The sequence below is a fragment of the Bombina bombina genome, chromosome 9 (assembly GCF_027579735.1).
Source record: "Bombina bombina isolate aBomBom1 chromosome 9, aBomBom1.pri, whole genome shotgun sequence".
NCBI classification, from domain to species: domain Eukaryota; kingdom Metazoa; phylum Chordata; class Amphibia; order Anura; family Bombinatoridae; genus Bombina; species Bombina bombina.
The window spans coordinates 26,474,293-26,497,569 of NC_069507.1; the positions used below are offsets into that span (position 1 = coordinate 26,474,293).

Here is a 23,277-nt window from a genome sequence, read left to right on the forward strand (position 1 = left end):
GTGGCCCTGAGGACCTATCAGGTGTAAGTGGGTAGGTCCTGTGCTGTGCATGTCAAGTCCGAGGAGTATGTGACTCAGCTCCTGGTAAGACGGATTAGATCATGACGTGCATCGGGTGAACATTTTGGGTGCTTTGCTCGTGAGTTGTGTTATATGACTCATGAGCCTTGTGTCATGCCCGGACTTAGGGTGTTTTCTTCTGTTAAGTGTGATCAGTCCACGGGTCATCATTACTTGTGGGATATTAACTGCTCCCCTACAGGAAGTGCAAGAGGATTCACCCAGCAGAGTTGCTATATAGCTCCTCCCCTCTACGTCACCCCCAGTCATTCTCTTGCACCCAACGACTAGATAGGATGTGTGAGAGGACTATGGTGATATATTTAGTTTTTATATCTTCAATCAAAAGTTTGTTATTTTATAATAGCACCGGAGTGTGTTATTCCTTCTCTGGTAGAATTTGAAGAAGAATCTACCTGAGTTTTTCTATGATTTTAGCCGGAGTAGTTAAGATCATATTGCTGTTTCTCGGCCATCTGAGGAGAGGTAAACTTCAGATCAGGGGACAGCGGGCAGATTAATCTGCAAAGAGGTATGTAGCAGTTTATTATTTTCTGACATGGAATTGATGAGAAAATCCTGCCATACCGTTATAATGTAAACTCAGCCTTGAATGCAGTAGATGTAGCTGATATCAGGCTGTCATGTATGTATATTTTACACTTCAGTTTTCTGGGAAATGGTACTTCTCTGGCTTTTAAACTGTATACATAGACTTAACCTATTTTGCAGGGACTTGCAATAGGTTTTAAATGACAATTAATTATTGAGGTAAAACGTTTTTTTGCTGGCATGTAAAAACGTTTTTTTTCTCTGAGGTACTGGGTGAAAAAATGTTTTGGGCACTTTTTTTCCACTTGGCAATAGTTTTGATTTAAATTAGAGCAGTTCACTGATCCCTCTCACTGTTATGTGTGTGGGGGAGGGGCCATTTTGGTGCTTTCACTATGCATCAGAAAAACTCAGTCAGAGGTTCATTTTCTTCCTGCATGATCCGGTTCATCTCTACAGAGTTCAGGGATCTCAAGAGTCTTTTTTGAGGGAAGTAATCATTCACAGCAGAGCTGTGCTGATTGTATTGACTGTGATATAAAAAACGTTTATTTGTGTATTTTTTTCTGCTGCCTGGGTTAGTTATCATTTGCTGAGGGGAACAATCCTTTGCTAAAACTGTATATTCTGACAAAGATTGATGCTATAACTTAATTATTTTATCTGTTATAATATTTTCTGTGCTTCTTAAAGGCACAGTTCGTTTTCATATTATTTGTAAATTACTTTGAAAAGTATTTCCAAGTTGCTGTTTATTTGCTAGTGTGTTAAACATGTCTGATTCAGAGGAATATCTCTGTGCTATATGTGTTAATGCCAAAGTGGAGCCCAATAGAAATTTATGTACTAAATGTATTGATGCTACTTTAAAAAATAGTCAATCTGTACAAATTGAACATATTTCACCAAACAACGAGGGGAGAGTTATGCCGACTAACTCGCCTCACGTGTCAGTACCTGCATCTCCCGCTCAGGAGGTGCGTGATATTGTAGCGCCGAGTGCATCTGGGCGGCCATTACAAATCACATTACAAGATATGGCTACTGTTATGACTGAAGTTTTGGCTAAACTACCAGAACTAAGAGGTAAACGTGATCACTCTGGGATGAGAACAGAGTGCGCTGATAATGCAAGGGCCATGTCTGATACTGCGTCACAGTTTGCAGAACGTGAAGACGGAGAGCTTCATTCTGTGGGTGACGGTTCTGATCCAAATAAACTGGACTCAGACATTTCAAATTTTAAATTTAAGCTTGAGAACCTCCGTGTGTTACTAGGGGAGGTATTAGCGGCTCTGAATGATTGTAACACAGTTGCAATCCCAGAAAAAATGTGTAGGTTGGATAAATATTTTGCGGTACCGACGAGTACTGACGTTTTTCCTATACCTAAGAGACTTACTGACATTGTTACTAAGGAGTGGGATAGACCCGGTGTGCCTTTCTCACCCCCTCCTATATTCAGAAAAATGTTTCCAATAGACGCCGTCACACGGGACTTATGGCAAATGGTCCCTAAGGTGGAGGGAGCAGTTTCTACTTTAGCTAAGCGTACCACTATCCCAGTGGAGGATAGCTGTGCTTTTTCAGATCCAATGGATAAAAAATTAGAGGGTTACCTTAAGAAAATGTTTGTTCAACAAGGGTTTATATTGCAACCTCTTGCATGTATTGCGCCTGTCACGGCTGCAGCAGCATTTTGGTTTGAGTCTCTGGAAGAGACACTTCAATCATCCACACTAGATGACATCACACACAAACTTAAATTCCTTAAGTTAGCTAATTCATTTATTTCAGATGCCGTAGTACATTTAACTAAACTTGCGGCTAAAAATTCAGGATTCGCCATTCAGGCACGCAGAGCTCTGTGGCTAAAATCCTGGTCAGCTGATGTTACGTCTAAATCTAAATTGCTTAATATTCCTTTCAAAGGGCAGACCTTATTCGGGCCCGGCTTGAAAGAGATTATTGATGACATTACAGGAGGTAAAGGTCATGCCCTGCCTCAGGACAAGGCCAAAGCCAAGGCTAGACAGTCCAATTTTCGTTCCTTTCGTAATTTCAAAGCAGGAGCAGCATCAACTTCCTCTGCACCAAAACAGGAAGGAACTGTTGCTCGCTACAGACAAGGCTGGAAACCTAACCAGTCCTGGAACAGGGGCAAACAGGCCAGAAAACCTGCTGCTGCCCCTAAGACAGCATGAATTGAGGGCCCCCGATCCGGGACCGGATCTAGTGGGGGGCAGACTTTCCCTCTTCGCCCAGGCTTGGGCAAGAGATGTTCAGGATCCCTGGGCGTTAGAGATCATATCTCAGGGATACCTTCTGGACTTCAAATCCTCTCCCCCAAGAGGGAGATTTCATCTGTCAAGGTTGTCAACAAACCTAACAAAGAAGGAAGCGTTTCTACGCTGCGTACAAGATCTTTTATTAATGGGAGTGATCCATCCAGTTCCGCGGTTGGAACAAGGACAAGGGTTTTACTCAAATCTGTTTGTAGTTCCCAAAAAGAGGGAACCTTCAGGCCAATCTTGGATTTAAAGATCCTAAACAAATTCCTAAGAGTTCCATCGTTCAAGATGGAAACTATTCGAACAATTTTGCCCATGATCCAAGAGGGTCAGTACTTGACCACAGTGGATTTAAAGGATGCTTACCTTCACATACCGATTCACAGAAGTCATTACCGGTATCTAAGGTTTGCCTTTTTAGACGGGCATTACCAGTTTGTAGCTCTTCCATTCGGACTGGCTACGGCTCCAAGAATCTTCACAAAGGTTCTGGGCACTCTTCTGGCGGTACTATGACCGCGAGGAATTTCAGTAGCTCCGTACTTAGACGACATACTGATACAAGCTTCAAGCTTTCAAACTGCCAAATCTCATACAGAGATAGTACTGGCATTTCTAAGGTCGCATGGATGGAAAGTGAACGAAGAGAAAAGTTCTCTCTTTCCACTCACAAGAGTTCCCTTCCTGGGGACTCTGATAGATTCTGTAGAAATGAAGATTTACCTGACAGAGGACAGGTTAACAAAACTTCAAAATGCATGCCGTGTCCTTCATTCCATTCAAGAGACCAGAAATTCTCTTCTATGGTGGCTTTATCGGCCACATCTGTCCAGGGGAATGCCATTCAGCAGGCCAGACTGGTCAATTGTAACAACAGACGCCAGCCTACTAGGTTGGGGCGCTGTCTGGAATTCTCTGAAGGCTCAGGGACTATGGAATCAGGAGGAGAGTCTTCTTCCAATAAACATTCTGGAATTGAGAGCAGTCCTCAATGCTCTTCTGGCTTGGCCCCAGTTAGCAACTCGGGGGTTCATCAGGTTCCAGTCGGACAACATCACGACTGTAGCTTATATCAACCATCAGGGAGGGACAAGAAGCTCCCTAGCAATGATGGAAGTATCGAAGATAATTCTCTGGGCAGAGTCTCACTCTTGCCACCTGTCTGCAATCCACATCCCGGGAGTGGAGAACTGGGAGGCGGATTTCTTAAGTCGTCAGACTTTTCATCCGGGGGAGTGGGAACTTCATCCAGAGGTCTTTGCCCAAATACTTCCACGTTGGGGCAAACCAGAGATAGATCTCATGGCGTCTCGACAGAACGCCAAGCTTCCGCGCTACGGGTCCAGATCCAGGGATCCGGGAGCGGTCCTGATAGATGCCTTGACAGCACCATGGACCTTCAGGATGGCTTATGTGTTTCCACCTTTCCCGATGCTTCCTCGATTGATTGCCAGAATCAAACAGGAGAAAGCATCAGTGATTCTAATAGCGCCTGCATGGCCACGCAGGACTTGGTATACAGATCTGGTGGACATGTCATTCTGTCCACCTTGGTCGTTACCTCTGAAACAGGACCTTCTGATTCAGGGTCCTTTCAAACATCAAAATCTAACTTCTCTGAAGCTGACTGCTTGGAAATTGAACGCTTGATCTTATCAAAGCGTGGTTTTTCTGAGTCAGTTATTGATACCTTAATACAGGCTAGGAAGCCTGTCACCAGAAAGATTTACCATAAAATATGGCGTAAATACCTATATTGGTGCGAATCCAAAGGTTACTCTTGGAGTAAGGTTAGGATTCCTAGGATATTGTCTTTTCTACAAGAAGGTTTAGAAAAGGGGTTATCCGCTAGTTCCTTAAAGGGACAGATCTCAGCTCTGTCCATTCTGTTACACAAGCGTCTGTCAGAAGTTCCAGACGTTCAGGCTTTTTGTCAGGCTTTGGCCAGGATTAAACCTGTGTTTAAAGCTGTGGCTCCACCATGGAGTTTAAACCTTGTTCTTAACGTTTTACAGGGTGTTCCGTTTGAACCCCTTCATTCCATTGATATAAAGTTGTTATCTTGGAAAGTTCTATTTTTAATGGCTATTTCCTCGGCTCGAAGAGTCTCTGAGTTATCAGCCTTACATTGTGATTCTCCTTATTTGATTTTTCACTCGGATAAGGTAGTTCTGCGTACTAAGCCTGGGTTCTTACCTAAGGTAGTCACTAACAGGAATATCAATCAGGAGATTGTTGTTCCATCCTTGTGCCCAAATCCTTCTTCGAGGAAGGAACGTCTTTTGCACAATCTGGATGTAGTTCGTGCCCTTAAATTTTATTTACAGGCAACTAAAGATTTTCGACAAACGTCTTCCCTGTTTGTCGTTTACTCTGGTCAGAGGAGAGGTCAAAAAGCTTCTGCTACCTCTCTCTCTTTTTGGCTTCGTAGCATAATTCGTTTAGCTTATGAGACTGCTGGACAGCAGCCTCCTGAAAGAATTACAGCTCATTCCACTAGAGCTGTGGCTTCCACTTGGGCCTTTAAGAATGAGGCCTCTGTTGAACAGATTTGCAAGGCTGCAACTTGGTCTTCGCTTCATACTTTTTCCAAATTTTACAAATTTGACACTTTTGCTTCCTCGGAGGCTATTTTTGGGAGAAAGGTTCTTCAGGCAGTGGTTCCTTCTGTATAAAGAGCCTGCCTATCCCTCCCGTCATCCGTGTACTTTTGCTTTGGTATTGGTATCCCACAAGTAATGATGACCCGTGGACTGATCACACTTAACAGAAGAAAACATAATTTATGCTTACCTGATGAATTCCTTTCTTCTGTAGTGTGATCAGTCCACGGCCCGCCCTGTTTTTTAAGGCAGGTAAATATTTTTTAAATTATACTCCAGTCACCACTACACCCTTGGCTTCTCCTTTCTCGTTGGTCCTTGGTCGAATGACTGGAGGTGACGTAGAGGGGAGGAGCTATATAGCAACTCTGCTGGGTGAATCCTCTTGCACTTCCTGTAGGGGAGCAGTTAATATCCCACAAGTAATGATGACCCGTGGACTGATCACACTACAGAAGAAAGGAATTTATCAGGTAAGCATAAATTATGTTTTTGATTTTTAGCTGTAAGGGCCGATTGCAATTGCGCAAAGGAAGGGGAGTGGCCTTATGATGTATTTACAATTTGTAGCCTTGACAACGCCCTATACCTATACACACTAGGTGGGCGTTATTGTCTACTGCCAATGAAATTAAGCAAATTCTGGATTGTTCCATTCACTCACACCTGGGGTATGTTAGGTCTTGGGACGGAAGTAGCCTTGTGGGATCGGTGTATACACACCTGTTGATTTTTGATTGATTTGATTATTATTATAACACATAATAGGAGGCTCTTTTACACAGCTATACACATATATTTGCATGGTTTTGTACATATTTTTTTGGGTATGAATTTTATTGATCTGGGCTAACAGAATGGTTTAGCTCCTTAGTTTTGCACACGGTTTTCTGTGATTGGAGTTTGCTCTGGGGGAGGGGACTGAAGGCCTTTATAAGTCTGTTTATTTGCACTTTTTGATTGTCAGAAGAAGGGATGCTAGAGGTCCCGAAACGTCACTAAATAAATTTATCAAGTTTATCAATAAATGATGTCAAAAGTCCAGTGAATGCTTCATTTTGTTTGTTGCTGCATACTCCTCAAGAGCACCCTGGCAGTTGCAGGACGGTGGTGAAAGTGCATATACCTATGAACTTTTGCATATATATGTGTGTGTGTATGTGTATATATATATATATATGTGTGTGTGTGTGTGCGTATATATAAATATATATTGTGTGTGTATACACAATAGCAGCATCAGTTACTTTGCTTAGCTTGGGGATAATAAATTCCTTGATAGACAGACGTTGCTATGACTATCGTTTTATCGTTCCCTCTTTCCTATTAGCGGTAGATGCAATCTATTGCATCAGACTTTTTTCTGCTTAGAAGCCTTTATCTACTTCTCTCATAATCAGGGAATAAATTCCGTCCAGTACCCCACTTCTCCTCTGTGTGTAACTTCGTTCTTTCCTAATATGTTCTCTGGTAATATCAATAAACCATAGCCTGTGTCAGTCATGCGTTACAGACTTGTGTGTTTTTTTCCCAACAGTGCGCAAACAGGAGATCATTAAGATAACAGAGCAACTAATTGAAGCTATCAATAATGGGGATTTTGAAGCCTACACGTAAGATTATTTTCATGCTTTTTAAACAGTTTTTTTATCAATAAAATTAAAAAACGGATGGATTAGTGCAGCAATGTAGTGAAATAATTAAGTGTAACATAATTGCTGTTTTTGTTTATGTTAAAAAAATGCTTATTAACAGACAAATCTAATAACTGCTTTTCAAACTCATGTTTATGCAAGATCTTTCATGGTCCATTGTTTTAATGTCCACTGGACACTGTACTCGAGAATCTTATTACATTTGTTGTTTTTGGATGTGAATTAAAACCTATATAATTTAAAACTAACACAGCTGTATCAGTTTTGTACTTAGAGCTCATTGGCTAATGAACACTTCCTGTTAGAGCCCAGTAGCTGATATATATTTCCTGTTAAGGTTCATTGGCTGACTGGTACTTCCTGTTAATGCTCATATAGGAAGTACCTTTAAGTCTGTCAGAAAGCGCACAACTGATACTGGAATATTAGTTTATTTCAAAGCATGTACTTCGTAATTATTCAGATAATAAAAATGTCAGTGTGTTTAAAAACTGCTCTTCCATATGGGTAATAGAACAGGTTTAAGTACAATATCCCTTTAAGCTCTATGTTGCAGCACTTAAGTTGGGAGAACACCAGTAATGGATGTTTATTAGCACAAGAACTAAGGAAGTGCTATGCAGACAGGGAAATAAATCCATGGCATTACTGTAAAAAATAAATTACAGCATGTGATGAAAGTTTAGTTCTCAGAATGTGCGACATCCAACAGAAAATGTCATTCAAACCTACTAAAACATAAAGACCGAAGTAACAGTTCCATTTTGACTCAGACTTAGTAAACATTGAAGATAAATTATTGTTAAAGCTTTGACTCTGTAAATGTTCCAGTCCATGTTTCTTTAATGTTATGACAATGAAGAAAACACAGATTTAGTGGTATTCACTATCACTGTGTAATTTTATTAGATCAGAAAACAGGTTTGAGAGTCCTCTATTCACAACTGGTGCTGCCACTCCTTATAATGTATAATTCAAAGGGACACAAAAAGAGAAAAGGAACCCTTTCTTAATTCATGTTATAAAATATCTCTTTTAATTAACCATTAAATTTAAACCAATACTGAAAGACACAGCATTAATGGGGTTAATATTTACTAGTATACAAAATCTATTGTAACCTCCAAAGGAAAAAAATCCCCTTTACACCCGGAGTAAAAACTCCTTGAACAATAGGAAGAACGTCCTTGGCGTTTTGCAGTAGACACCACCCTGATATTACTAGCCAATATACTGGAACCTCGGCATCAGCTAGCGGGGGTGTATATTAAACAGACCACAAAATATTTAAAATATGTAGCAAACGCTTTTCAGTGCTGAAGAATAATACCTGAATGCTTTGTGTACCCTCCAAGATTTAAGCTGGTAACTCCCCCATTCATTACTATCTTCAGGTTAATCATGTGTGCTCCTTCCATTCATTCCGACACACACATAGTAAGCAACCTTCATGCCGGATGTGCACCAGCAGGATTGGAAGGAGCACACATTGATCTTCAGCTTTGAAAAAGGACCGTTTTTGGGCCAAAACGCGTTTGTACATATTTTAATTTTTGTTGTTGTCTACAACAGAACAAGGAAGGTTTTTGTATGGTTTAAGGAGATTTTACTCTGGGTATAAAGGAGAATTTTTATTTGGAGGTTACCATAGATTGTGTCCTAATAAATATTAACCCCAGGAATACTGTATCTGTCAGTATTAGTTTTAATTGAATCTGTAGAAGAAACATAACCAAGTGTTTGCTTTCAATAGGAAGATCTGTGATCCTGGGCTGACCTCGTTTGAACCAGAGGCACTTGGTAATCTGGTTGAAGGAATGGATTTTCATAAGTTTTATTTCGACAACTGTGAGTATTTTATAATTGTTCTCAAAGACACCTTCTACTTCTGTTCTTCAGACTGTTACATATTTAATACATTTGTTGTAAAAAAACAAACAAAAGAAAAAACACATACACAGACAAACATGCATAGACACACACACAGACACATGCACACACATAGGCACGTGCACACACATGCACAGATACACACACATATAGACACGTGCACACACAGAGATTCAAAGAGATATGCCACATATTTTCAACCGTATTTTCATACAAATTGCATCAATGCCCCATACACATTTTCATCCAAAAATACATTTTATAAATGACTTGTCCTGTTAAATTAATGCAAATAAATGCTTATTACACTTTAATAGGAAAAAATAGGCCCTAAACACGAAAATAAATCAAAAGCTTGTATATTTGCTTGATATCTATACAAATGCTTCTTGTATTTGTTAAAAAAAACTGAAATTGCTCCTTTTTTATGTAACTGCTGTTGCAGGCTGCTCAGATGAAGTTTGCTATAATACATTTGTAGTTACCGGTGATTGCAACTGTAATCTGTGCTGCCTCTTTACATTCTGTAACTAAATAGATCTGATTTATTTAAAATAATTGTGTTTTTTCTGTGTGTATTTGTATCCAAATTCAGTCACGTGATTTCAGTAAAAGGGGTTACATTATGGAATTACATTCAGATAAAATGCCTGATAAAGCAATAAAAAGTACAAAACATGTCTGTCTTCAGTTGATGACGAGGACGTATCTGGTGATTTGCATTGTCCTGATATGCAGATTATAAGATGTCTGTTTCTTCTTTTGCTTTAGTGTTGTCCAAAAACAGCAAGCCAATTCACACCACCATCCTGAATCCGCACGTGCATGTCATTGGCGAGGACGCGGCATGCATTGCCTATATCCGCCTCACGCAGTACATTGATGCCCAGGGCCGACCACGCACAACACAGTCTGAAGAGACTCGAGTCTGGTACCGCCGAGATGGCAAATGGCTGAATGTCCACTACCACTGCTCTGGGGCTCCTGCTGCCCCACTCCAGTGAGGAACCAAACACAGGTATAATGCAAGAACAAACACTGAAACTAACAACACAATTCATTAAGGATTGTTGCAAGATTATATAGAACTCTAAGTCTTGCTGTATATGTCAATGGGGCACAGAAAGTAGCTTCGTTGCTGTTCTGTTACCTTCCTCCACTGCTGCTGTCTCTCACACACTACTGCACCACACATGACCAGTGCAACTACAACTCCCACAGCCCTCTGCTGCCAAATGTTGCCACTAAACATGTCTTAACTTTTTATAAATATGCCACTGCTAAATTTTTTCCATCAAATTAAAAAAATGAGAGCACTAGACAATTAAGGTACATTAAACATTAATTAATACTTACTATCTCCAAAAAGAATACATTTACTTCAGACTTTTTTTAGCGATTGAGGCTTCTCACAAAGATGCCACTTTTCAAACAAATTTGTTGACGCAAAGTACACCAAGTACATGTAAAATAGGGTTTAACACTGACCAGCAAACTTAAACTATAGTTGCACTACCATGTAGCTATAATACATAGTAGTACATTATCATGGTTACTTTTGTATATTTTAATTATGTTCTTTCACATTTCCCCCTCTTTACATCACTTTCTCTCTCCTAACCACCACACACTTTTTATCCCCCTCTTTACATCACTTTCTCTCTCCTAACCACCACACACTTTTTATCCCCTCTTTACATCACTTTCTCTCTCCTAACCACCACACACTTTTTATCCCCTCTTTACATCACTTTCTCTCTCCTAACCACCACACACTTTTTATCCCCCTCTTTACATCACTTTCTCTCTCCTAACCACCACACACTTTTTATCCCCCTCTTTACACCACTTTCTCTCTCCTAACCACCACACACTTTTTATCCCCCTCTTTACATCACTTTCTCTCTCCTAACCACCACACACTTTTTATCCCCCTCTTTACATCACTTTCTCTCTCCTAACCACCACACACTTTTTATCCCCCTCTTTACATCACTTTCTCTCTCCTAACCACCACACACTTTTTATCCCCTCTTTACATCACTTTCTCTCTCCTAACCACCACACACTTTTTATCCCCCTCTTTACACCACTTTCTCTCTCCTAACCACCACACACTTTTTATCCCCCTCTTTATACTACTTTCTCTCTCCTAACCACCACACACTTTTTATCCCCCTCTTTACATCACTTTCTCTCTCCTAACCACCACACACTTTTTATCCCCCTCTTTACATCACTTTCTCTCTCCTAACCACCACACACTTTTTATCCCCCTCTTTACATCACTTTCTCTCTCCTAACCACCACACACTTTTCTCTTGTTAAGTGTATCCAGTCCACGGATCATCCATTACTTATGGGATATTCTCCTTCCCAACAGGAAGTTGCAAGAGGATCACCCACAGCAGAGCTGCTATATAGCTCCTCCCCTAACTGTCATATCCAGTCATTCTCTTGCAAGCCTCAACCAAGATGGAGGTCGTAAGAGGACTGTGGTGTTTTATACTTAGTTTATTCTTCAATCAAAAGTTTGTTATTTTTAAATGGTGCCGGAGTGTACTGTTTATCTCAGGCAGTATTTAGAAGAAGAATCTGCCTGCGTTTTCTATGATCTTAGCAGAAGTAACTAAGATCCTTTGCTGTTCTCACATATTCTGAGGAGTGAGGTAACTTCAGAGGGGGAATATTGTGCAGGTTTTCCTGTAATAAGGTATGTGCAGTTAATATTTTTCTAGGGATGGAATTTGCTAGAAAATGCTGCTGATACCGAACTAATGTAAGTAAAGCCTTAAATGCAGTGATAGCTACTGGTATCAGGCTTATTAATAGAGATGCATACTCTTATAAAAATGTAATATAAAACGTTTGCTGGCATGTTTAATCGTTTTTTTATATATGTATTTGGTGATAAAACTTATTGGGGCCTAGTTTTTTTTCCACATGGCTGGCTTGAATTTGGCCTAGTAACAGTTTTCCTTAGGCTTTCCACTGTTGTAATATGAGTGGGAGGGGCCTTTTTTTAGTGCTTTCTGTGTAGCTAAAAATACTGACAGAGACATTCAGTTTCCCTCTGCATGATCCAGGACATCTCTGAAGGGCTCAAAAGGCTTCAAAGTCGTTTTTGAGGGAGGTAAAAAGCCACAGTAGAGCTGTGGCAGTTGTGATTGTTTTTTTTTTAAAAAAAAAAAAAAACGTTTTTGTCTTTTATTATTCCAGTTTGGGTATTAAGGGGTTAATCATCCATTTGCAAGTGGGTGCAATGCTCTGCTAACTTGTTACATACACTGTAAAAATTTTGTTAGTGTAACTGCCTTTTTTCACTGTTATTTCAAATTTTGACAAAATTTGTGTTTCTTAAAGGTGCAGTAACGTTTTTTATATTGCTTGTAAACTGGTTTAAAGTGTTTTCCAAGCTTGCTAGTCTCATTGCTAGTCTGTATAAACATGTCTGACACAGAGGAAACTACTTGTTCATTATGTTTGAAAGCCATGGTGGAGCCCCATAGGAGAATGTGTACTAAAGGTATTGATTTCACCTTAAACAGTAAAGATCAGTCTTTAACTATAAAAGAAATATCACCAGAAGATTCTGACGAGGGGGAAGTTATGCCGACTAACTCTCCCCACGTGTCAGACCCTTCGCCTCCCGCTCAGGGGATGCACGCTAATATGGCGCCAATTACATCAGGGACGCCCATAGCGATTACCTTGCAGGACATGGCTGCAATTATGAATAATACCCTGTCAGAGGTATTATCCAGGTTGCCTGAATTAAGAGGCAAGCGCGATTGCTCTGGGGTTAGGAGAAATACAGAGCGCACAGATGCTGTAAGGGCCATGTCTGATACTGCGTCACAATATGCAGATCATGAGGACGGAGAGCTTCAGTCTGTGGGTGACATCTCTGATTCGGGGAAACCTGATTCAGAGATTTCTAATTTTAAATTTAAGCTTGAGAACCTCCGTGTGTTGCTTGGGGAGGTATTAGCTGCTCTGAATGACTGTAACACAGTTGCAGTACCAGAGAAATTGTGTAGGCTGGATAAATACTATGCAGTACCGGTGTGTACTGATGTTTTTCCTATACCTAAAAGGCTTACAGAAATTATTAGCAAGGAGTGGGATAGACCGGGTGTGCCTTTTTCCCCACCTCCTATATTGAGAAAAATGCTTCCAATAGACGCCACTACACGGGACTTATGGCAGACGGTCCCTAAGGTGGAGGGAGCAGTTTCTACTTTAGCAAAGCGTACTACTATCCCGGTTGAGGACAGTTGTGCTTTTTCAGATCCAATGGATAAAAAATTGAAGGGTTACCTTAAGAAAATGTTTATTCAACAAGGTTTTATTTTACAGCCCCTTGCATGCATTGCGCCTGTCACGGCCGCGGCGGCATTCTGGTTTGAGGCCCTGGAAGAGGCCATCCATACAGCTCCATTGACTGAAATTATTGACAAGCTTAGAACACTTAAGCTAGCTAACTCATTGTTTCTGATGCCATTGTTCATTTGACTAAACTAACGGCTAAGAATTCCGGATTCGCCATCCAAGCGCGTAGGGCGCTATGGCTTAAATCCTGGTCAGCTGACGTGACTTCGAAGTCTAAATTACTCAACATTCCTTTCAAGGGGCAGACCTTATTCGGGCCTGGTTTGAAGGAAATTATTGCTGACATTACTGGAGGTAAGGGTCACACCCATCCTCAGGACAGGGCCAAAGCAAAGGCCAAACAGTCTAATTTTCGTGCCTTTCGAAATTTCAAGGCAGGTGCAGCATCAACTTCCTCCGCTTCAAAACAAGAGGGAACTTTTGCTCAATCTAAACAGGCCTGGAAACCTAACCAGTCCTGGAACAAAGGCAAGCAGGCCAGAAAGCCTGCTGCTGCCTCTAAGACAGCATGAAGGAACGGCCCCCTATCCAGCGACGGATCTAGTAGGGGGCAGACTTTCTCTCTTCGCCCAGGAGTGGGCAAGAGATGTTCAGGATCCCTGGGCGTTGGAGATCATATCTCAGGGATATCTTCTGGACTTCAAAGCTTCCCCTCCACAAGGGAGATTTCATCTTTCAAGGCTATCTGCAAATCAGATAAAGAAAGAGGCATTCCTACGCTGTGTGCAAGACCTAGTTATGGGAGTGATCCATCCAGTTCCGCGGACGGAACAAGGACAGGGTTTTTATTCAAATCTGTTTGTGGTTCCCAAAAAAGAGGGAACCTTCAGACCAATTTTGGATCTAAAGATCTTAAACAAATTCCTCAGAGTTCCATCTTTCAAAATGGAAACTATTCGGACCATCCTACCCATGATCCAAGAAGGTCAGTACATGACCACAGTGGACTTAAAGGATGCCTACCTTCACATACCGATTCACAAAGATCATCATCGGTTTCTAAGGTTTGCCTTTCTAGACAGGCATTACCAATTTGTAGCTCTTCCCTTCGGGTTGGCTACAGCCCCGAGAATGTTTACAAAGGTTCTGGGCTCACTTCTGGCGGTTCTAAGACCGCGAGGCATAGCGGTGGCTCCGTATCTAGACGACATCCTGATGCAGGCGTCAAGCTTTCAAATTGCCAAGTCTCATACAGAGATAGTTCTGGCATTTCTGAGGTCGCACGGGTGGAAAGTGAACGAGGAAAAGAGTTCTCTATCCCCACTCACAAGAGTCTCCTTCTTAGGGACTCTTATAGATTCTGTAGAAATGAAAATTTACCTGACGGAGTCCAGGTTATCAAAACTTCTAAATGCTTGCCGTGTTCTTCACTCCGTTCCGCGCCCTTCGGTAGCTCAGTGTATGGAGGTAATCGGCTTAATGGTAGCGGCAATGGACATAGTGCCATTTGCGCGCCTTCATCTCAGACCGCTGCAATTATGCATGCTGAGTCAGTGGAATGGGGATTACACAGATTTGTCCCCTCTGCTAAATCTGGATCAAGAGACCAGAGATTCTCTTCTCTGGTGGTTGTCTCGGGTACACCTGTCCAAGGGTATGACCTTTCGCAGGCCAGATTGGACAATTGTAACAACAGATGCCAGCCTTCTAGGTTGGGGTGCAGTCTGGAATTCCCTGAAGGCACAGGGATCGTGGACTCAGGAGGAGACACTCCTTCCAATAAATATTCTGGAGTTAAGAGCGATATTCAATGCTCTTCTGGCTTGGCCTCAGTTAGCAACACTGAGGTTCATCAGATTTCAGTCGGACAACATCACGACTGTGGCTTACATCAACCATCAAGGGGGAACCAGGAGTTCCCTAGTGATGTTAGAAGTCTCAAAAATAATTCGCTGGGCAGAGTACCACTCTTGCCACCTGTCAGCAATCCATATCCCAGGCGTGGAGAACTGGGAGGCGGATTTTCTAAGTCGTCAGACTTTCCATCCGGGGGAGTGGGAACTCCATCCGGAGGTGTTTGCTCAGCTGATTCATCGTTGGGGCAAACCAGAGTTGGATCTCATGGCGTCTCGCCAGAACGCCAAGCTTCCTTGTTACGGATCCAGGTCCAGGGACCCAGAAGCGACGCTGATAGATGCTCTAGCAGTGCCTTGGTTCTTCAACCTGGCTTATGTGTTTCCACCGTTTCCTCTGCTCCCTCGACTGATTGCCAAAATCAAACAGGAGAGAGCATCAGTGATTCTGATAGCACCTGCGTGGCCACGCAGGACTTGGTATGCAGACCTAGTGGACATGTCATCCTTTCCACCATGGACTCTGCCTCTAAGACAGGACCTTCTGATACAAGATTGAACGCTTGATTCTATCAAAGCGTGGCTTCTCCGAGTCAGTCATTGATACTTTAATACAGGCATGAAAGCCTTTTACCAGGAAAATCTACCTCAAGATATGGAGTAAATATCTTTATTGGTGTGAATCCAAGAATTACTCATGGAGTAAGGTTAGGATTCCTAGAATATTGTCTTTTCTCCAAGAGGGCTTGGACAAAGGATTATCAGCTAGTTCCTTAAAGGGACAGATTTCTGCTCTGTCTATTCTTTTGCACAAGCGTCTGGCAGAGGTTCCAGACGTCCAGGCATTTTGCCAGGCTTTGGTTAGAATTAAGCCTGTGTTTAAACCTGTTGCTCCCCCGTGGAGCTTAAACTTGGTTCTTAAAGTTCTTCAAGGAGTTCAGTTTGAACCCCTTCATTCCATTGATATTAAACTTTTATCTTGGAAAGTTCTGTTTTTGATGGCTATTTCCTCAGCTCGGAGAGTCTCTGAGCTATCTGCCTTACAATGTGATTCTCCTTATCTGATTTTTCATGCAGATAAGGTAGTCCTGCGTACCAAACCTGGGTTTTTACCTAAGGTGGTTTCTAACAAGAATATCAATCAAGAGATTGTTGTTCCATCATTGTGTCCTAATCCTTCTTCAAAGAAGCAACGTCTTTTACATAATCTGGACGTAGTCCGTGCCTTGAAGTTTTACTTACAGGCTACTAAAGATTTTCGCCAAACATCTAACCTGTTTGTTGTTTAGGACAGAGGAGAGGTCAGAAGGCCTCGGCAACCTCTCTTTCTTTTTGGCTTCGGAGTATAATACGTTTAGCCTATGAGACTGCTGGACAGCAGCCCCCTGAAAGGATTACAGCTCATTCTACTAGAGCTGTGGCTTCCACCTTGGCCTTTAAAAATGAGGCCTCTGTTGAACAGATTTGCAAGGCCGCGACTTGGTCTTCGCTTCACACTTTTTCCAAATTTTACAAATTTGATACTTTTGCTTCTTCGGAGGCTGTTTTTGGGAGAAAGGTTCTTCAGGCAGTGGTTCCTTCCGCTTAATCCTGCCTTGTCCCTCCCATCATCCGTGTACTTAAGCTTTGGTATTGGTATCCCATAAGTAATGGATGATCCGTGGACTGGATACACTTAACAAGAGAAAACATCATTTATGCTTACCTGATAAATTTATTTCTCTTGTAGTGTATCCAGTCCACGGCCCGCCCTGTCCTTTTAAGGCAGGTCTAAATTTTAATTAAACTACAGTCACCACTGCACCCTATGGTTTCTCCTTTCTCTGTTTGTTTTCGGTCGAATGACTGGATATGACAGTTAGGGGAGGAGCTATATAGCAGCTCTGCTGTGGGTGATCCTCTTGCAACTTCCTGTTGGGAAGGAGAATATCCCATAAGTAATGGATGATCCGTGGACTGGATACACTACAAGAGAAATAAATTTATCAGGTAAGCATAAATTATGTTTTTATCCCCCTCTTTACATCACTTTCTCTCTCCTAACCACCACACACTTTTTATCCCCCTCTTTACATCACTTTCTCTCTCCTAACCACCACACACTTGTTATCCCCCTCTTTACATCACTTTCTCTCTCCTAACCACCACACACTTTGTATCGCCCTCTTTACATCACTTTCTCTCTCCTAACCACCACACACTTTGTATCGCCCTCTTTACATCACTTTCTCTCTCCTAACCACCACACACTTTTTATCCCCCTCTTTACATCACTTTCTCTCTCCTAACCACCACACACTTTTTATCCCCCTCTTTACATCACTTTCTCTCTCCTAACCACCACACACTTTTTATCCCCCTCTTTACATCACTTTCTCTCCCCTAACCACCACACACTTTTTATCCCCTCTTTACATCACTTTCTCTCTCCTAACCACCACACACTTTGTATCCCCCTCTTTACACCCCTTTCTCTCTCCTAACCACCACACACTTTTTATCCCCCTCTTTACACCACTTTCTCTCTCCTAACCACCACACACCTTTTATCCCCCTCTTTACATCACTTTCTCTCTCCTAACCACCACACACTTTTTATCCCCCTCTTTACATCACTTTCTCTCTCCTAACCACCACACACTTTGTATCCCCCTCTTTACATCACTTTCTCTCTCCTAACCACCACACACTTTTTATCCCCCTCTTTACATCACTTTCTCTCTCCTAACCACCACACACTTTTTATCCCCCTCTTTACATCACTTTCTCTCTCCTAACCACCACACACTTTTTATCCCCCTCTTTACACCCCTTTCTCTCTCCTAACCACCACACACTTTTTATCCCCTCTTTACACCCCTTTCTCTCTCCTAACCACCACACACTTTTTATCCCCCTCTTTATACTACTTTCTCTCTCCTAACCACCACACACTTTTTATCCCCCTCTTTACATCACTTTCTCTCTCCTAACCACCACACACTTTTTATCCCCCTCTTTACACCACTTTCTCTCTCCTAACCACCACACACTTTTTATCCCCCTCTTTACATCACTTTCTCTCTCCTAACCACCACACACTTTTTATCCCCCTCTTTACACCACTTTCTCTCTCCTAACCACCACACACTTTTTATCCCCCTCTTTACATCACTTTCTCTCTCCTAACCACCACACACTTTTTATCCCCCTCTTTACATCACTTTCTCCTAACCACCACACACTTTTTATCCCCCTCTTTACACCACTTTCTCTCTCCTAACCACCACACACTTTTTATCCCCCTCTTTACATCACTTTCTCTCTCCTAACCACCACACACTTTTTATCCCCCTCTTTACATCACTTTCTCCTAACCACCACACACTTTTTATCCCGCTCTTTACACCACTTTCTCTCTCCTAACCACCACACACTTTTTATCCCGCTCTTTACATCACTTTCTCTCTCCTAACCACCACACACTTTTTATCCCCCTCTTTACATCACTTTCTCTCTCCTAACCACTACACACTTTTTGTCCCCCTCTTTACACCACTTTCTCTCTCCTAACCACCACACATTTTTTATCCCCCTCTTTACACCACTTTCTCTCTCTTAACCACCACACACTTTTTATCCCCTCTTTACACCACTTTCTCTCTCCCCTAACCACCACACACTTTTTCTTATTTGCTTATGTGTGTTTCACTGCCCCCTGATGCCTGCATCTTCTGTTTTGTCTCTCCCTCGTTTAGAGCCTCAAGTGGAAGAATCCCTTCTTAGCGAGCGAGTCTGGATCGCCTGAACGACAGCTACAGTCATGTTCGTTCTGAAGTTTTAAAAAAGAAAAATGTTAAAAATTCAAAAAATAAAAATATTGATGCCGGCAGCGGCCAAAAATGCACGAAACCCTGCATGCATTCTGAGGCTGGAGCAGCTGCTGGCTAAATGTTGTATTTCATGGATCCATCGTGTCTGTTCCTGCTGTACGGAGGTGTTTTTAAAATTCAAAGAGGAAAAGCATTAAAATTATATATATATTGTTTGTTAAAACCAGGCTGAGAAATCATGGTTGCTTTTTATAGAGAAGACAAGATTGTCAGCTACCCCAGGCAACTGTTGGGAAAGCAAAAGTGAAATAGGAATATGATGTAAAAGAAAATGAAGATGTTAACTTGGGAAGCTGTTGGATTGTAAAATGCCAGAGCAGATACAAGGTCTATTTTAACACGAGGACTCTCCTGTCGTCTTCATTAAAGTGTTGACTTGCAGGTAGACATGTTAGTACGTCATATAAAATAGAGCCTCAGAAGAACGTTTTTGTTCATTTTTTTTTTTTTTTTTTTACTAAAATCTTTCAGATCTCTCTTTGTCTCACTTCTGTCCATGGCTGACCTAGAACCTCCTACATAGCAAGAAGCTGAAGAAGTCTTGTAATTCAACCTTGACTCCCAAGAAAAGGAATTGTCTTTATTTTTTGTTAGCTGGGATTAATCAGGGTGAATAGTTATTAATTACAAAAAACTAAACACCTAAAATACAGCCTACAGAAGGAACATTTCATTAGTGACAATGTTAATTTCTTTGTTATGAATTCTTTAGAATATGCTGATTGATAAACTGCCATGTAATGGGAGGGGTTTCTAATTAGTCTTGGCTTGCCATGGTATGTGTGTAAATGGGATTGGTTTATATTCACAGCAACTAATGCTTTGTGTCTTTTGAAACAAATCTGCAAACTGCTTGTAAGACATGAATGACAGGTCACGAGTGAACCAGTTCACTGAAATTGGATGCGTAGAGATGTATGCATGTCTTTCTATGCTTGCCTGCACCTCCCAAACTAGTGTATGAACTGGTGGACCTTTATTTTATTGCCAGATGGTGAATGTTGTCTCAAAAGTACATTCAGGTGAAAACGTTTTTAAGAGTAATCAATTGTTCCCATCTGTCATAAAGTCTTTTATCCTCATAAACCATATGTGAAGTTGTGCTCTCCTATTTCTGTAAAATATGGCTAGGAACCGAGGATGCCCTCGGCTGTCCTGAATTTGGAAATCATCTGTCTGGATGTAATTGACTGTTTTTGATTCAGACAAAAAAAAAAAAAGCTGTGTGTAGCGCTGTTTGTTTGTATATGCCAAGGCTTGTTAAGTATAGAAAAAGCCAAGCACGAGCTGAAATCCAAACATCACTTAATCAGAAGTAGCAAGTCCGTTAGGCTCCAAATATTATAAGTTGCACATCTGTTTGTGTTGACATGTATCTTCATTAGGACAACTCCATTTTGTTGGACGCCTTAAATACAGAAATCACTAGGTTGTTGGGAAGTATTATTGGTAAGGAATGTGTTGTTGATAACTTGCCACACTGCTCAATTACATTTTAGTTTTTCGGTGCATGTCCAGGTCTCTCAACTTGTAACAAAAAAAAAGATGAACTTGTGAAGAAACAATTAGCCATGATTCCCACAGGAACAAATTATGTTCTCCAGGAGTTTTGAGATGACAGATACAGAGATGAATGTGTAACGTATAGACTAGAACATTCATTTGCAGGTAGCTGGAAGCTACAACACTTCGTTGCTACGACATGTAGAGAACAACCAGCGTTTGTTCAGAATAAATTGAGTTTCAAGCGCTTGTGTGAAATAAGAGCACATTGGGCAGATGGGAAATATATTTTCATGTAATTTTTGGTGGGATTTATGTATTATGTTTATTTTAGTCATTTTTTTTCCTTTCAAATAGCACTAAAACTTAACACGGTGCTTTTGGCTTTTTATCATTTACAACCGACTGATAAAAGGGAAACCAAGCGAAAAATGAGACATATATGCAGTTTAAATAAACCTAAATAAAGTTATGCATGTATTCTTTATGTCTGCTTTTTCACTTCTCTGTTTACTTGATTAATATTATGAAAATCGCTCTGTATTTAGTGCATCTTTCTGAACAAAAACATTTTTTTTTTTTTTCCTTTTTGCACTGTCTTCTGGGATTAAACCGAACCATGTTTTTTTTTTTTTCTTTTTAAATTAATTTAATCCTTAGCTTGGTATGGTTATCTGACAAAGCAGTAATCTTCTAGCAATGTTACTGTTCTCTTATGGGGCTAATGTAAGCATATATAAATATATATATAATATATTATAAATATCACGTTTTAAACAAGACTTGGAAAGGCATTTGATGCAGAACATTTGCATGATAACAGAAAAATAAAACAATTACTGTGTTTGTTCTGAATGTTGGTAGATCCTCATAGCTTTGTTACATTGAAACCTTGAACATAAGGTATTTAATAAAATAACATTTAAATCATACTGTTTTAATTCTTTTTCTGTGTTGTGGTTATTTTAAAAAGACCTTTACGCATGAATCATTTTTATCATGTGTGTAGCTTTAGTCTCACAAACAAATGTGTCACATTCTATAGTGACGTCTATTATAGAAGAGCGTTAATTTCATGTAGAACTAATACATTTAAATCCTCTATTTCTACAAAAAAAAAAAACACTTAAGTTCTATAGTCAGTTAAAGTGAATTTAAGTTTTGATGCAAAAGTGCCTGGTTTTTAAAAATTGGTTTAAAAATTAGAGGCACTTTAATTCATCAAAATTTACATTTCACTCGTTAAACTTGATAGCCACTCCAGCTTCCCCCAGTCCTCGCAAGCCATTTCTGACATCAGAAATGATGGATGGGTCATCCTCCAATCACAATTCCCCCCCTTCCCCGGGGGAATCGGTGTCTGATTCAACGCCGTGATTGGAGGAAGCCGGATTCCTCATTTTAGACCCAGGAAGAGGCTTTGCGACGGGCGGAGGAAGCTGGAGCGGCTGTCAAGATTAAGAGGTAAGTATTTTTTTCACAACACGAGTGAAATGTAAATTTTGATGAATTAATCGAATTTTTTAAAACCGGGCACTTTAGCATCAAAATTTACATTCACTTTAATGTTGTCCAACTTTCTAGTCTCAGACTCTATTATTCCCAATAGGAAAAAGTTATCTAGGGCAGCTTAGAAGAGTATTAAATAAATATAGATGGTTGGCGTAACAAACATTTCCCCACTAACCCTAACAATGCCTATATTGCTGAAACTATTTAATATACAATTTTCTTTCTAACATTTTTTGCAATTTGAAATAGCTATCTTTGCCTCATGAAACCACCATCTATACTTAAAATTTCAATAATCCAGTATTGACTGTAGAAAAGCTATGTAAACAAAAGGCAACACAAGAAATCAACCTCCCAGGGGCAGCAGGAGAAAGAACGCCTCCTGTAACATCTTTAAATAAAATTACCTCTTATCAGCTGCTTGTTTGGATACATTGTCGCTTTAATAATTTATTGAAACACTGCATTTGTAAAGTCAGTGTCTTTATTTTGGGCATAAGAGGGAAAGAATCTGTTATTTCAGAGTAACATTTCCCTCAGGGGAAATGCTTTATACATGAAACGCATAGGATGTACACGGCTCAGATATCGAACTATCATTATGGTGCTTTGCTGTTTTAACTAAGATGCTTGGAAAAAGCCTATTTCTAAAATGTCATTGCCGCCTCTTTACAAGTAAGGGACTGCATTTTCCTTTGAGGCCATTGAAGGAAGAGAAAGCAACCTTTCTCTCAGAGCCTTATTCAATGCTATAATGTCCCAGTATATCAGAACTACATGTGGTTTGTCAAGGTGTGTCGTGGTGCAAATCTGGAATTTATCTTCTTATTCTACATTATGCAAATAGCTAAAATACAGAATCTGCTGCTGTTTGAAATATTTCCCCTCTCACAGAAAACTCTAGACTACACCTTTGTAAAATAATTTGACATAAAATACACATTAACCTCCCTATGCAAGGCTTTGTTTGGGTATCAAATAGACTAATCACTTCCTTGTTCCATCTGCTGGAACAGTACAGACCTAGTCCCTGATTATGTTAGCTGCTCTCTGGGCTAGTGAGATTATCTAAATCATCTTGTCCTACAAGGTCCCTCAAACAATTCTATAAAGGCAAAGTTTATCTTGAGAGCTGTTTCTCACTGTGAAGGATT

At 40.7% G+C, this 23,277-nt stretch overlaps 1 protein-coding gene across 22 annotated transcripts in view; it reads left to right on the top strand.

Annotated features, from left to right (window-relative positions):
• Positions 1-21,541, top strand: part of CAMK2G (calcium/calmodulin dependent protein kinase II gamma) — a 397,374-nt gene extending 375,833 nt beyond the window's left edge. For all 22 annotated transcript variants that reach the window (XM_053691980.1, XM_053691976.1, XM_053691982.1 and 19 more), the window contains 4 exons: positions 7,044-7,119; positions 8,915-9,009; positions 9,823-10,069; positions 18,974-21,541. In XM_053691980.1, the coding sequence (XP_053547955.1) occupies positions 7,044-7,119; positions 8,915-9,009; positions 9,823-10,055 (404 nt within the window). In that variant the 3' untranslated portion in view covers positions 10,056-10,069; positions 18,974-21,541. The remainder of the gene's footprint in view (positions 1-7,043; positions 7,120-8,914; positions 9,010-9,822; positions 10,070-18,973) is intronic.
• Positions 21,542-23,277: the final 1,736 nt, after the last annotated feature.